General features: G+C 34.3%; 1 protein-coding gene across 1 annotated transcript in view; it reads left to right on the top strand.

Annotated features, from left to right (window-relative positions):
• PPP1CB (protein phosphatase 1 catalytic subunit beta) overlaps positions 1-15,521 on the top strand; it is a 79,698-nt gene that overhangs the window by 43,921 nt on the left and 20,256 nt on the right. The window contains exons 2-5 of the mRNA XM_020983773.2: positions 105-236; positions 2,625-2,855; positions 6,053-6,157; positions 12,570-12,641. Of these exons, the coding sequence (XP_020839432.1) occupies positions 105-236; positions 2,625-2,855; positions 6,053-6,157; positions 12,570-12,641 (540 nt within the window). The remainder of the gene's footprint in view (positions 1-104; positions 237-2,624; positions 2,856-6,052; positions 6,158-12,569; positions 12,642-15,521) is intronic.

The following is a 15,521-nucleotide window of genomic DNA, read 5'->3' as shown; positions in this document are numbered from 1 at the left end:
TCTTTGTCTAGTGTCCCTGAAGATATATGTGGACATAGATTTCTGAAGATAACATGTAGAATTTTCATTTAAAAGACTAATTTATTAAATCCTTTGCATTTCAGTACGAGGATGTCGTCCTGGGAAGATTGTGCAGATGACCGAAGCAGAGGTCCGAGGCTTGTGCATTAAATCTCGAGAGATCTTCCTCAGTCAGCCTATACTTCTGGAGTTAGAAGCTCCCCTGAAAATTTGTGGTAGGTGGCCTATATGAACTGATCATCTTCGCTGTAATTTAAATTCTTTTACTCCTAGTTAAATTTATTTGCATAATGAATTGAAGACAAATTTAAAATTTATTATGTAATTGTAGAAAGCATCTTAAATTTAGTCTTCTATTAAGCTATAGAATTATTATAATTCTTTTAGGTATAGAATATAATTTTGGAGTTTTATATGGGCTTTAAGTGACAGCAGTGTGTGTGGCTTTTCTTTGAATAGATGGATGATGGTGATAGCTCTTATTGTTTGTAACCTATAAGTCCTTGAACAAAGAAAATCTGTTCTTCATTCCAGAATCACAAAACATTAGAGAATTGAAAAGACCAAACTTAGAAATTTCATCAAACAATACACATCCTGTTGTTCAGGCCATATAAATTTTATAGTAAAATTTATTCCAGTTATTTTTATTGCAGATTCTTCCTTAGAGAGTGTTTCGTCATGGTTTAGTGAAAAGAAAATGGGTTTTAGGTTCAAGTCCCGGCTTTGCCACTGAATGACTCTGGGTAATTTTTTAACCTCTTTTGGTCTTGATTTCCTCTTCTGTAAAATGAGGGAACTGGATAAGAGGTTCTTAACCTTTTTTGTCATGGACACCTTTGGCAGTTTGAAGCCTCTGGACCTCTTCTTAGAATATTGTTTTTGAGTACATAAAATACATAGGGATTACAAAGGAAACCAATCATATTGAAATTCATTTGTCAAAAAGTGAAAAAACAAAACCCTCACCCATCCCAGGGTAAGAACCCCTGGACTAGGTTATGTCTGAGATGACTTAGAGTTCTTACAAGTTTTTGGTGCTATTTTTCATTCTGGCAACTAGACCTTGCATTTTTGTTGTTTTATTTGCATTTTACCTACATTTTTTTCTCTGCAGGTTGACAGACCTTGTTTAAAATATTTTTACACAAAGTAACATGTTTTTAAACAGTGTTGAGGAATTGATTCTTAAGCTATCCAAAGGCTTAATGTCAGAAAAAACACACAAACAAAGCCATCCAAAGGTGGAATGGCTTACTTTTAAAGTAACATTTTTCTCTCATTCAAACCGAATAATCAAATCACTTGTCACATATGTTATATTGGGAATTCTTATTTGAGTATGGTTGGACTAGATAGATGGCTAGTGAGGTTGTTGACAACTCTAAAAATTCTTTGTTTATTTAACTGATGATGGCTAATAAAGCTAAGTACAAAATGTCATACCATTAAAAATTAGAAAAGAGTGAAAGTTTATGCTTTTTTTACTATTATGTAGGTTTATTACCAGGTTGACTAAGTGATAGAGGAATTCACAATCTGCATCAGCGAAGGGGTTCTCCATACTGATGAAATTATAGATCCTTGAAATATTGAAGTGTTCATAAATAAGGTTTTTTTCCTAATTTTTCTTATTTCTCTAATTTGTTTCAATGGTCACATTCTACCTACTGTTTTTTCTTGAAAGTCTTTTTGGCAAAAGCAATAAAACAGATGTAAAACCAGAAGTTCGTAATTCATCATTTAATGATCTGCTATCAGTAAGTTTGGATAGAGTCCCAAAAAATGATTTATAAGATCTATCTTCTGCTGTGGTTATTTTTTGTAGTGTTTCTCATTTTGTTAAAGACTCTTAGATTTGTCTTCTGCTTTTGCTTTAAAAAGGTCAGTTTAATTCATGTTAACTTTTCTAGCTTGTACTTTGTTCCCCAGAAGTCCCCAGTTGTGATACATTGATTAAACTTGTTCATTATGCCCTTAAATATTTCTTCTTGTCCTTATAGTGGTCAACTTCAGCTCACCTGGATCATCACATTTAAGGATGAGTTTCAGAGAAATCAAAACAATTTCTTCATAGTTAAATATTTTCATTTCATGTATTGTTTTGAAATAAATTTATTTTACTCTCAAAAAATAAACACAAATTATTTCGCTGTCAACAGAGGCCTAGTTGGACATCCACTCTTTAAAAAAGTACCTTGACTTTAAATAGATAAAGAAAATGTGGATAACTTTTAAGTAGGTCTAGTTAAAACATTTTTGTACAAAGAAATACCTTAAGTAAAATTTTATGTTTATAGAATGACTGCTTGTTCTCTAAAGTGATAGAGAGTTTTAAAAAATACTCAATATTCAGTATTATGTAATACAAATTTCAGTTTATAAACCTTTCTTTTTATTAAGCCATGGGCCATTTGAAAGTAAACTTTGTTAGGGCATTTCTTGTCAGCATAGCTTGACATTTTACTTTGCCATAGTAATCAACAAGATTCCATGCAGTATAAGAGTTATACTTTTCTTAAACATATTAATAAAACAGAGATCTATTACTTGGACTCTTCATATGCATGACCGACTTGTAAAAATGTGCTTCTTATTTTTAGGAGACATTCATGGTCAATATACAGACTTACTTCGATTATTTGAATATGGAGGATTCCCGCCAGAAGCCAACTATCTTTTCCTGGGAGATTATGTGGACAGAGGAAAGCAGTCTTTGGAAACCATTTGTTTGCTATTGGCTTATAAAATCAAATACCCGGAGAACTTCTTCCTCTTAAGAGGAAACCATGAATGTGCTAGCATCAATCGTATTTATGGATTCTATGATGAATGTGAGTAAAAATAAAGGTTACTCTGGAAAATTATTTAAATGCTAAAACAGTGGGGGGAGGGGAGTAAATTTAATCTGTGAGATTTGCACTTGAATGTTTAGCAAAATGCAGTACAGCTTCATGTATTTCAAAGACCAGGCATTCTGAAAACTGGAGGAAAAAAACAGGAAGGAGATATGTTTTATTCTTCCATTTCCTGGAGGAAGGATTAGTGAGTGGGAGGGGTTTTGCCATGTGCAACATAGTAGGATCTCATCAGCACGCATATAATTCTAAATTGAGAGCAAGCAAGGAGAATAATCTAGATAAACCAGAGATGCCAGTAGGTAAATCAGCTGTGAAGATTTTCCTAGACATTTCTGTCCAGTTTTCTAGAAAGTACTGAGGAGTTGATCCTCAAGACTTTTGACAAACTGTGTTATTAAACTCCATGCCATGAGAATTGTTCAGCAGTTAAAATGTATTGCTACTACTAATTTGTGCCATTAAACCTGGATAGACAAGGATGTTATGTACTCTGGGGTACACATCTACCAGTGCTACTCTTTTCAACTTTATTATCCTTTTAAAAGTATTTTTTCCTTTTTTCTTTTCCATTTTTTGTCAATAGGAGATATGTTGTTAAGTGAAAACAATGTTTCCAAGAGATGAGAGGTCATGGCCCCATTTTCCTGCTCATCATTTGTTCAGTTATGAACCAGAAAGCTACCTTCTTGCTATTTTGTATTAGTTTCTCTTTTGTTGCTAAATCTGTATTGGTTCAGAGATTTGTATGGTTACAAAATGAATATATAGTTAGTTTTGGAATTTACTGGTTTCTGTATAACTCTGAACCTGTTCTGGGTTATAGTTACTTTATCTATCCCGTATTATGAGAGCAGGTCTTTTGAATAGAGAGGTAGTTTCAAAGCCAAAAAGACCTGGGTTCGGGTCCTGTTCTTGATACTTACAGGTGGCATATCCCTGGACAGGTCACTCAACTTCATAATGCTTTAGGTCAGAAGTATCAAACTTGTGCTGCATTTGGCAGTTCTCTAAGAATTTAAGTTGCAGGGAACATACGCATTGACAGAATTTCCACATCAAGGAGTTCCCTGTATCAGTGACATAGAATGTCTCTGTCTCTATTTTTCTGTCTTTCATACATGCATACATACACACAGAAAATATAATAATAAACTAATGTAATAATACCACTAATATAGCATTATATAATAATTTAGCATAATACAATAACCCTAGTGATATAGTATCTATAATATATATTAGAGACACTCTATTCATTAATTTCCTAATTTAGGATCTATAACAATTTTTGTCAACTGAAGTTCATTTTTGCACTATTTTAAATAATTTTTGCTTAGCAGAACTTTTTAAAAGATGTCAAAACTCAATACTAGGTGTAGAATATTGCATTTATTTTTAGTTTTTTTAAATTTATTGGTTGGCTTTGCTAATTTTCTTCTGCTTCTTTTTGATGTTCTTTGTTATATGAGAAAGTTCTCTGGGAGAGAGGCAGAGTAGGGGAGAGATACATGGGGAATTTTAAGGACTATAAAAACAACAAAAAATTTAAAACTCAGTGCTGTCATGGGTATAGAACAATACCGCAGTCATCGATTGCTTAGTAGAGTTGCAAAACTGTAAAATCTTTTTCAAGAACAGCCTGGCAACATACAGCAAAGTTATAAGAATACACTTTGACTTATTATTGGGAATAGATCTTGAAACTATTCTCCAAAACAAACAAAAAATTGTTCCAATGCTCCCTAGTAGTGTTAAATGTAATTACGTATAATTTAAGTATATATTAAGGAAGTGATAGTTAAATAAGTTGTGGAATATAAATATACAGTGCACTCAAGACTAGCAGGTATAAGGAATACAGAGAAACCTGCAAAGATCTTTATGAGATATTCAAAACAAATAAACTGAACCAGAAAAATGGAAGTAGACAGTTAAGTATAGTCATAGAAGGAAAAGTAAATGAGAATAAGTGGACAAAATACAAATGAGGATTTAGAGGGAATGACTGAAAAATAATCCTTTTGGGTGAAATTAATTTTAATAGTTAGAAAGTTTAATTGATTGTATTGATATTTGAAGGCAAGCTTTTAATTAAACAATCTTGCTGAACAAATGAAAATTTTCATAGCTAAGGAAATCATCTTTTTGTTTATAGATCATCCTTTTCAAGGAAAATATGCAAATTTTTGTTGTAGTTTTATGTACTTAAATGGTACACTCTTTTTAGAAAATTTATAATTTCATTGTCTTCCTAGAATTAATATGAATCAGTGAGATTTTGCTGTATTTCAGTGATTCTTTGGTTAAGATACCTGTGTCTACAATAATTTTTAAGCTTTTTTGGATTGGTCGTGGAAATCTTTTTTCAACATCCTCCTCTTCTAAAATTTACTTATTTGCTGCCAGTGGGAAGACATGGAATTATGACTGGCTTCTAGTACCCAGAGAAATGTCTTAAAGGAAAGAAATAATCAAACATACTCTGATATGGGTTACATTCAGCCGTTACTGGTGATAAGTGTTCAGGCCAAGCCATGAAATTGAAAATCTAAGGAAACCAGCATTTAGTTCCTCCCTCCTATCCTGCCTATGGATCACTTACTATTATATTATAGCATAATGGTAGCTTTAAATTGAATTGCAGGCTATGGCAGGGCATTTGCTTTGCCAAAGTTTCTTATGGCAAACTGCGGGAAAAGTTTTAGCATTTTAGCTTCCATTTATACCTTGCCACACAAGTGGTACTTGCTATACAAGTGGTAAGGCATTCAAAAGTAAAAACTACCTAGCATCAGGAAATGCCTGTTGCTTGGTTCCAATTTTAAGCTTTGTTAACCAGTGATCCCTTAACCGTCTTCTTCAAGTAAAAAGAATTGACATTCTACCCAAAATCCCAATGCCCCTCCAGTCTTCTCTTTACTTCTCCCACCCACGCTACACACAGTACTAACTAGGTTTTGAAAGTGAGTCGTAAGCTGTTTGAATATATTTGAAAGTAGGTTAATTTGCCTAAAGATATTTGGTAGACGTAGCTTTAGTAAAGTGTCTTAGTGCTCATCTTGATCTTTATATTAGGTCTTAAGTTCATTTTGGAAAATGATCCTTTAATTTTATTGATGATAGGGTATATGTGACTTCCTGTAAACTTATTCTATATGTTGATTTTGTAGGCAAACGAAGGTTTAATATTAAACTATGGAAGACTTTCACAGATTGTTTTAACTGTCTGCCTATTGCAGCCATTGTGGATGAGAAGATCTTCTGTTGTCATGGAGGTAAACTAAGAAATTCACCTTATTTAGATTTCTTTTTCGTTATTATGGTTATCTTCCTGATAATAGAAGAATAATTAGGAAATCAAGCAACTGAAATTGGATCATGAGAAACAAAAATAGCTCTTATATTTAAAAGTATATATGTATATGTATCTTTCAATAATTGAGAACTGAATTTGAGTAATGAAGTTGTATATGTTAAGATACTGTTATAAAATCTAAAAGCTCCTGTCATCTTTTGGAGACTTTTTAATCTAAAGCAGTGGTTATCAAACTATATTATAGCCCAAGGGTCAAATGTAAAAAACATTCTTAGCTCACTGGCTAATTCCAGTGGGCAGTAGTTTTCTAGCCCCCAACCTGGAGTATTTATTACTTGAGCTCCATTTGCTCTGATCTTGTCAAAAGACTTTCTACAGTTATCTTGCTGGTGTGTTTCCTACTTCATCAGTCTTAATCTCATTGAAAGGAATTTTTTTTTTGTGCACATCGACAAAGCTTTAGACGTTAACAGATTACCTGTTGAGATAACAAAAATTTATGTGAACATGAATATTGCTTTTCCATGTGGCCTATGCAATATATTGGAATGTATAATAGCTTGTGTGATAGATAATGGTGTTCTGTCCATTTCAGCAGTTATTGAATACCTACTACCTTCTTTATGTCTGGCCTCGGGGAGCTTAAAATCCATCCAGTCAGAGAGAAGATACTTGTATATGTAAAAAATATAACAATAAATTCCACAGTGTGTGGCACATAAAATAAATGCAGAATTTCAGAAAAAGTAGAGATCAACAAGGCCCAGAATTGTTGGGGAAAGCTTATTACAGAGGGCATAACACTCTGGCTTTGATTTTAGTGGCTAAATTTTGGGGAGAAGATACTCCACATTTTCACTTTGTTATATATTCAGGGAACAGAGAGATAACTTGCCTTTCTCTAATTAAGAATACATTTTGGCATGAAATAGATTTGTGTCAGTAAAGTAGGGCCAGATTATAAGGAACTTTAAATACCATGCAGAGGAACTTGACTTTATATTCTAAGTAGTGAGATATATTCAAGGTTTTTCACTAGAGAAATAACATTACAAAAGCATTTTTCAGGGAAATTGGGCAGCAATTCAAGTATGGAATGATGACCAACATTCTTTTGGCAGGACATAGATTAAGAGTAAAAATTGCTTCCCATTACTGTACCACATTATAATTTATGTAGTAACTTCCTACCCTGTTCTAACTTGCGAGTCTCTACAGTAGCCTTTAGTTCTCAGTTTTACACTCAGTTTCCACTTCTTGTCCCTGTACTATCAGATATTCTTTATACCTCTGCCATTCTAAATGATTTAGAAATCTAGATGCTTGACTTTTTCCCTTATCTTGAAGACTGAGTCTGATAATTAGCAAAAATCTCTAATTCTTGCAAATTCTTTTCTTAACTCTTTCCTAATCCCTAATCCTTGCTGGAATTCATGCTGATACTTTTGTTCCCAAAGGAAGTGTCGCGATAAATTTCTGTATCCGTCATTGTGTATTAGATATTTGCAGTAGCCTCCCATGATCAGCCTTCCCCCAGTCTCTCTTCTCACAATCCATCCTATGCTGCTGCCAATTTAATTATTAATAAATATTAAACTACTGCCTTGTAACTGGCACTGTGCTAGGAAAACATAATGAATGAATTAATCTCTTCTATTTCTAAGGCATATGTAAGACTATATCACTGTCATACTGAAAAATATTAAGCGGCTCCCTGTTTCTCTAGAATAAAATGAAAAATCCTCAGCCGAGCATTTAAAGTCACCCAAAATCTAGCTCCCACCCACCTTTCCAACCTTCTTTAATGTTATTTCCCCTCGTGCATTCTATTCTTATCATACCAACCTACTGTTCTTCAGATTCAATATACTACTTGCCACCTCTAGGCCTTTGCACAGGCCTATACATGGAATACATTCCCTACGTTTTTTCAAGGTTCTGTTCAGGTGCAACTTCCTATGGGAAGCCCTTCCAGATTTCCCTGATTGTTAGTATTCTGTCCTTTTCCTGAAATTACTTTGTATTTATTTGTCTGATACTTATATCTACACCAATGCCTTCTTCCCTCTGGAGAATTGAGAATTCCTTGAGATCAGCTGTTTCATTTTTGTCTTTATATCTTCAACACCTGTCATAATGCCTTTTATGTCATTGGCTCTTAAAAATTAAATGTAATACGTAAAATTATATGGAAGTGGAATATAAAATAATAGAAAATATTAAATACAAATTAAAACTAAATAATTGATTTCAGTTGCATATAGACATCATCTTGGGGTTGTAAGTGGAGCTATCTCTTGTGTTCATTGTAAATCCCTGTTTGTAAATTAAAGGCAGCATAATGTGATGTAGGAGAAAGAAAAAGAGGACAAGACATTTTCTCTGATCCCCATGACTTCTCAAAACAGAAATTATGTACCAAAGATAAAGCAGCTTCAGCTGTTTTTATGGTCTAGAGCAAAGACCCTGAATCCAAAAGAAGATTAACAAAACAAAACCCAGGAACCAGTGCCTGCCCTGAGCTCTTGAGCTCACTCAGCAAACATCATTCTTCTACCCACTACTACTCTAGCTAGCCCAAGGACCAGAATTGGCTTTGCAACAAAACCCAGTCCCACACTCTGATCTCTTCTCCCCCCCCCCCCCCCACACACACACTCTCTTTCCAGTGTCATGGAGACTGCAAAAGTTTGCTCAGGCTGTGACAGAACTGCTGGTGGTAGGCCAGAGGACTGAGGAATGGAGAGAGTATACAAGAAAATTGGAACAAGACACTGTGGAGGTGGGAGGCTTGCAACACTTCACTAAGCCTGGGGAAAGGAGAATGGCATCCAGCTGGAGCCAGTTCTTTTCACGCAGAAATCACTTGGGGCAGAGACCTAGGCTGGTGAACTGTGGGGAGAAGGCTGAGATGCATTGAGATCCAGCCCCTCATGGAAACTACCTTCAGAGAAGACAGAGTCAGAAAATGAGCAATAAGGGAAAATTTTGGGGGGGTGAAATTGCCAAAGATTTCAATAAGGAAAAAACCCAAAGATGTTGAATATAAGCAGATAAATCAACATTAAGAACAGAAAGAAATATGGCCTCCAAATCTAGTAAATGAGTTCAAGTATCTATGAATAAATACTGCAAAGTTATGGAAAAAGATCCCAACACTTGATGAGATGGTGGATGCTGTGGAACAGTGGGAGAACATGGAACCACAATATGCTATTCCTGAAAGATTCAAAAGAAAAATGAGAATTATGAAAGCAGATTTTATGGCCTGAGCAGCAAAAACAGTGGGCAGAATAGAAAGACTGGAATCGGCTATGGTGAGTCTCTCCCAAGAAACAAAATAGAGCAATAGATTGGGAATGCGTATATGCAGAAATGAAAGACAATCTAAGAGAAGCAAAAAACAGTAACATTAAAATATGCTCACTGTGCAAGAAAACAGTGATCTCAAAGACAGGGTATATGGAGTATGGCATAGTGGAAAAGAGCATTGAATTTGGAGTTGAAAATCTTTGGTTTATTTTAAGACTTGGCTTTGAAACTTGTGAATCATGTGACTATGCAGGAAATCACTTAACCTCATTATCTACCTTACAGTTACTAAGAAAGTGCTTTGTAAACTGTCAATTGCTATGTAAATGTGAGATCTTTTCTATGATGTTTGGGAGATATGAAATAATTGAGCTGAGATTAGAAGCCTGGGAAGAACTAGTTTAAGGAGATGATTTTGACTAAGTCACCAGTGTAATATGGTGCCAGACATTGCATTTTATTAAGATAGAAATAGGAACTGGACCTGTGATTTCATTGGCATAGGGAGGTCCTGGATAGGGAAACCCCCTATCAAGGCAAGTCAGCACCTTCTCCACAATGTATGGTCTTAGAGAGTTGCCTAGAGCAGAGGTGTGAAACATAACAAGTATGGATTGAACCAGGTTAAAATGTATTTGGGAAATAAATACTTAATGAAATAAATAAGGATATAATAAAATATAGATAACATTATAACATTATTGGCCCCCAGTTCTTTGTGAGTTTGACACTCCCAGCCTAGAACCCTGAAAAAATTATATCTTATGCAGGGTCAGAAAGCTAGTAAGGGTCAGAGCCAGGACTGAAACCAGTGCTTTCTGGATGTCAGTGCCAGTTCTTTATCCATGATACCATGTTGCCTTTATTAATTAATTTTTTTAAATTAACACTGTTTTTTACATTTTTTTAAAGGTAGTAATATAGCGTTTATGCTAACATTTCATGGTTTTTTGGCGTTTGCAAAAGAACATCTTTTGTGTGTAGGTTGAATTAGATAGTCCTTAAATCTCTTCTGACTCTGATTCTATGATTTCCTCTGTTCTCCAACTTGTTTACAAATTGTATATTTAATATTTGCCTAATGATAAAGATTACCCCTTTACGATGTAGAAATGGTCTCCCATTTTAGATAATAGGATTAAGAGCTAGAAAGTGAGCATAGAAATTGTCTGGTCAGACCCCTGTTGTCCAAATAAGGAAACTGGGGACTGGAGAGCTTGTGTGTTAATACAGTTATCCCTTCCATATTGCAACTTTCCCCATCACAGTTTTGATAAATTGTGGGTCAGCATAAGAAATTAAATGGGAATTTGGGGGGAGTTTTGCAGAAGCCACAGACAACACACAAAGTTCCAGCAGACAACACAGAAAAAGTTTGGAAATTCTGAAGTCCATAAAATATGTGTGTACTATTGTAGAATATCAACGTAGCTTATCTTTAATGCATAAATATACAGTTTCTTTTTTAAAGTTAAAATAAGTAAAAAGGTAAAGTTTGTGAAAAGAATGTGAAAGTCAGCAGATGACACACAAAGGCTAGAAATGTAGAGATATCACATTGACCTACATATAGCTTATGACCAAATACTTAAGCCAGATTTTACAGTAAAGTACTGTAAATACTCTATAAAAGAAAAAGAAAAAATTCAGACTTCTTCTGGTGCAAAGAGAGGGCCAAAAACGTTTTGAGATTTTTCTGATCATGGGGAATGAAAGAGATAACTGTAGTAGTATTTATATAGTACTTTAAGGTTTGCACAACATTATACATATGTTAGCTCATTTGATTTTCACAACAATCCTGAGAAGTAGATGCTGTTATTATCTTCATTTCACAGATGAATAAAATTAGACTGAAAATGGTTTAAGTGACTTACCCTGTATCATTCAGGTAGTAAGTGGCTAAAGCAGCATTTGAACTCAGGTCTTACTGACTCCAAGTCCAGTTTTCTTTCTGTTACAACACGTAGCTGGCTAGCGTGATTTGTAGAAGGTCAAAGAGATAAGAAGTAGCAAAAATTGGGATTTGAACTCGGGATCTCAGACTCCACGTCCAGTGTCCTATCCACTAAGCCACAGATTTGACTAAAATGCAACAATTTTGGTGGACTTTTAAAAACAAAATTCTACCAAAATTTCTATTTTTAATGTAAACTCTTTCCACGTTCTGGTGAAGGAAGTTGCAGGGACAGTAAGTGGACTTAGAGCATTTGTTTGACATGTTCCCATGAATGGTAGTGTTTGGATGACTGTTCCAGAGCAAGAGTTGTAAGAGGTAGGAGGTAGCAGCTTTGAAATGGCAGCAGTCAGAAGCAATAAATGGAAATCAGGTCCTCAGAGCATGCTATGAACATGGCTAGAGGAAAAGTTAAAATTCTGACAGTGAAGAGAAAATTTAGTATGAGTTGCTAAATCAAGTTATGAAATTTTCTTTTGTGTAGGCTTTTTAAAATGGAGTAAGTTCTTATCCCTCTTATTAGAGATGACTGTCTGAGTAACTAGGCATAGAATTCTGTTATCACTGATAGATTTTTTTTTCAGCTTACCTGTAAAATTGCATTGAAAAAATTGTTGTAGGCACTGAAGGAATAAGAACTATTTAAAATATAGTATGATGTTAAGTTATTTAAAATATGTGTTCTTTATTTCTAAATGTGGTATCATGGATTGAATAGATTGTGCTGTTTTTCTGTTGACATCTGACTTTTGTAGATACTTGTGAATGTATACTTAAATAGCTGTCAATAGTCAGAAGCAAAGGTTGATTGTATATGTATGTAGGTTATAATAGTTCCTTGAAGTCAGACAGTTCTTGGGGGTTTTTTCCCCTTCAAATTGAATGTTTGTTTTTTAATTTTCAGTAGGTTTTTTTAAACTATCTTTTTTAAAGCAAAACAAAGTTGCTATGTTTTTAATGATAAATTTCATATTTGCTCTCAGTTCTGAAATTGTCATTTTAAAATATATTTTATTCAAGTATAGTTAATTTCTGAGGTACTTTTTATTGAATGAATACTAAATATTTATACCACGTATATTTTCTCTTGCTTTCTATTTAGGACTTTCACCAGATCTTCAATCAATGGAACAGATTCGGAGAATTATGAGACCAACAGATGTCCCTGATACAGGTATATTATGCTGTAGACTTGGATAAAACATTCATCTTGGGTAAAATGCCATTATATTGGGAGATTTAGCAATTTGGCCCTAATTTAACTATGTTTAGAGTTCTGTCTGGGTGCTGCTGTATCTAGGAAATGGGCTAAATGGATACTGCTTGATCTGTACTAACTCATCTCTTTATACTGAAATCATCTCACCAAAAAAATGGATTTAAAATTTGATACTCTACTATCATGATTCTGGCCATCTTTTATTTTCTCTCCAAGTTTTTCTCATGTTCGTCCTCTATTAGTATATACTTTTGAATGATACCTTCACATTTAATTCCTCTTCTAGGTGTTGGTCATGCACAAACTAACTTCCATCTTCAGTCCTTTTTCAGAACAATTTTAAAAAATGTGTGTGAGTGTGTGTGTGTGTGTGTGTGTGTGTGGTGTGTGTGTGTGTACCTGATCTAATATTAGTTACCTTCTTTAAATTTTTCCAGTAGTTCTTTTATAATCTTTTGCCTCAAGTATGCTAACTTGATAAGGCCCTTCCCAAGAATTCGCCAGTTTTATTTAGTTAAAATTTGATGTGTTAAATGACGAAATAGAATAACTTTTGAGGAGCTGTAGCAGGTCTGAAGCAAAATAAGCAGAATTTACCTGGGTGGCAAAGTGTGGTGGTTGACTTTTGCAAATTGATCTTGATGTTCTTTGTTCTGGACAATTAGTTTACTTCACATTGTAATAGTAATGAAGGGAAGCAGAGGTTCACTCATCTAAAACCTCTGCATTGGCTTTGTAATGTGCATTTGGGCTTTATGTGAGTATACATATGTATAATCAAAGAATTAGTATAAAGTCATGTTAGTAAGGCCTAACTTGGGGACATGGAAAGTTTTTCAAATAAACTACTCTTATTCGACTCTTGTAATAGCATCATCTTTCATAACAGTGCAGAGCACTAACTTTGCTTCAAACTTCCATTTTGCTGGCCTACAGATTGCCTACCAGCAAAAAGGAAATGGAATAGCAGATATCAACAAATTACCAAATTAAGCAGACAATACTGTGGAAAAAAAGTCATTCTTTAACAGAGAAGACTATTCTTGGAGTATATCAAACTGGACATAATGTTGGCATATGAGAGAAAAGAAATTCAGTGAGCAAGTGGATCAGCCTCTCTGGGTCTCCATTTCCTCATATGTAAAGAAAGGAAGTTGGACTTAATGGATCTCTGAAATCCTTTTCAGCCCTAAATCTGTCATCAGAGATTTATTAAACACTTCTCTTGTGCCTAGAAGTGTGCTAAATATTTACGGGTGTAAACATAAGATGTAAATATAATGAGGAAAAAAGTGAATTAATATTACCAAATAATATTACAGTTATAAAACTCAAACGGTAACTCCTTAGAATGCTGAACAAGTATGTTAACTAAGCTTTTGTGAAAGAGCCTAACAATCTAACAAGCTTATATCATTTGACCATTTGATGTGTATGTATGTATGTATGTATGTATGTATGTATGTATGTGGCTATTGAGGGTCCTTCCAAAGTCATTGCATTGACCCTTCCAGAGCTACCTACTCCCACATACAGGCATAACATAGAAACTTCTATCAAAATATTTAAATAAAGGCACGTAAAATAAGCTTCAGCCATCAGTAGAACAATCACCTTTAGTGAATCCACTGGAAGGAAAAGAGGCAAATCAGATGGCACATGAACATGCGGAGAATAGTACTGCAACTGATGGAAATAGTAGGAAGAACTGGTTATGATCATAAACTAGTTTGTGTTTTAGATGAGTGGAACATCCCAAGTGGCAATGTCATGTTGGCAGCCAGAGATACTGTTTTGGAACTCAAAAGAGAGGTCAAAGCTAGTGATAAAAGATTTGGTGGTCACTTGCAGAGATGAAGCCATAGGAGCAAATGACATTGCTAGAGAGGTAAGTATAGAGAAGTTAGATATTTAAGGGCAAAATCTTGAGGATTACCTTGCTAAAAGATTTAAAAGGAACTGGTGAAGGAAGACAAAGGAGAAAAGTCAGAAAAACAGGAAAAGTGGTGGGTCTGAAGCCGTAAGAGAAAAGAGTATCCCTAAAGATAGGTTAATCAAAGTGTCAGATGCTATAAGTTGGGTCAGTGAAAAGATGACTAAAAAAGGTTATTGGATTTAACAATTAAGGGATCATTGGAAATCTTTTAGAAAACAGTTTTTGTTTCATGTTGATGGCAGAAGTCAGATTGTAAGGGAATTGAGGACAATATGGTGAAAAAGTAGTTATCCCTTCCACCTTGCAACTTTTCCCATCATGGTTACAAAATATCTCAGGTCATCATAAGAAATTAAATGGGAACTTTTGGGAGTTTTACACAAGCCACAATTGACACCAAAAAAGTTCAGAAACTCAGAAATGCATAAAATATGTATGATATCATGTGATATCATACATATTTTATCTTTTAATACCATAAATATACCCAAATTTTACAATAAGGTATGCTGTAAGCCACTCCATAAGAGAAAATAATTTAGACTTCTCTGGTACAAAAGGAAGGCCAAAAAATTTTATGTAGATTTTCCAGATCACAGGGATGCCATGTCCCTGTGTGGAAGGGATAAATGAACAGTACCATAATAAGTAAATAGTATGTGTACATCCCATCATTTCTCAATTATCCAGATAGTGTAAGGGTATAATGACTTTAATACTAAATAATTTTAAATAAGGCCAATATCTAAAAGTCAAAAGGAACTAAAAATTCATCCATGTGAATGAATGAATGAGCATTTACTATGTGGTAATAATGAGCATTTACTAACTGTGGGGAATAAAATACAAAAAAGAAGATTAGTCCCTGACCTCAAGGAGTATACTTTCTAACAGGGGAA

The sequence above is a fragment of the Phascolarctos cinereus genome, unplaced genomic scaffold (genome assembly GCF_003287225.1).
Source record: "Phascolarctos cinereus isolate Bilbo 61053 unplaced genomic scaffold, phaCin_HiC Scaffold_2;HRSCAF=192, whole genome shotgun sequence".
Lineage (NCBI taxonomy): Eukaryota > Metazoa > Chordata > Mammalia > Diprotodontia > Phascolarctidae > Phascolarctos > Phascolarctos cinereus.
This window is presented reverse-complemented; position numbering and strand designations above follow the sequence as displayed.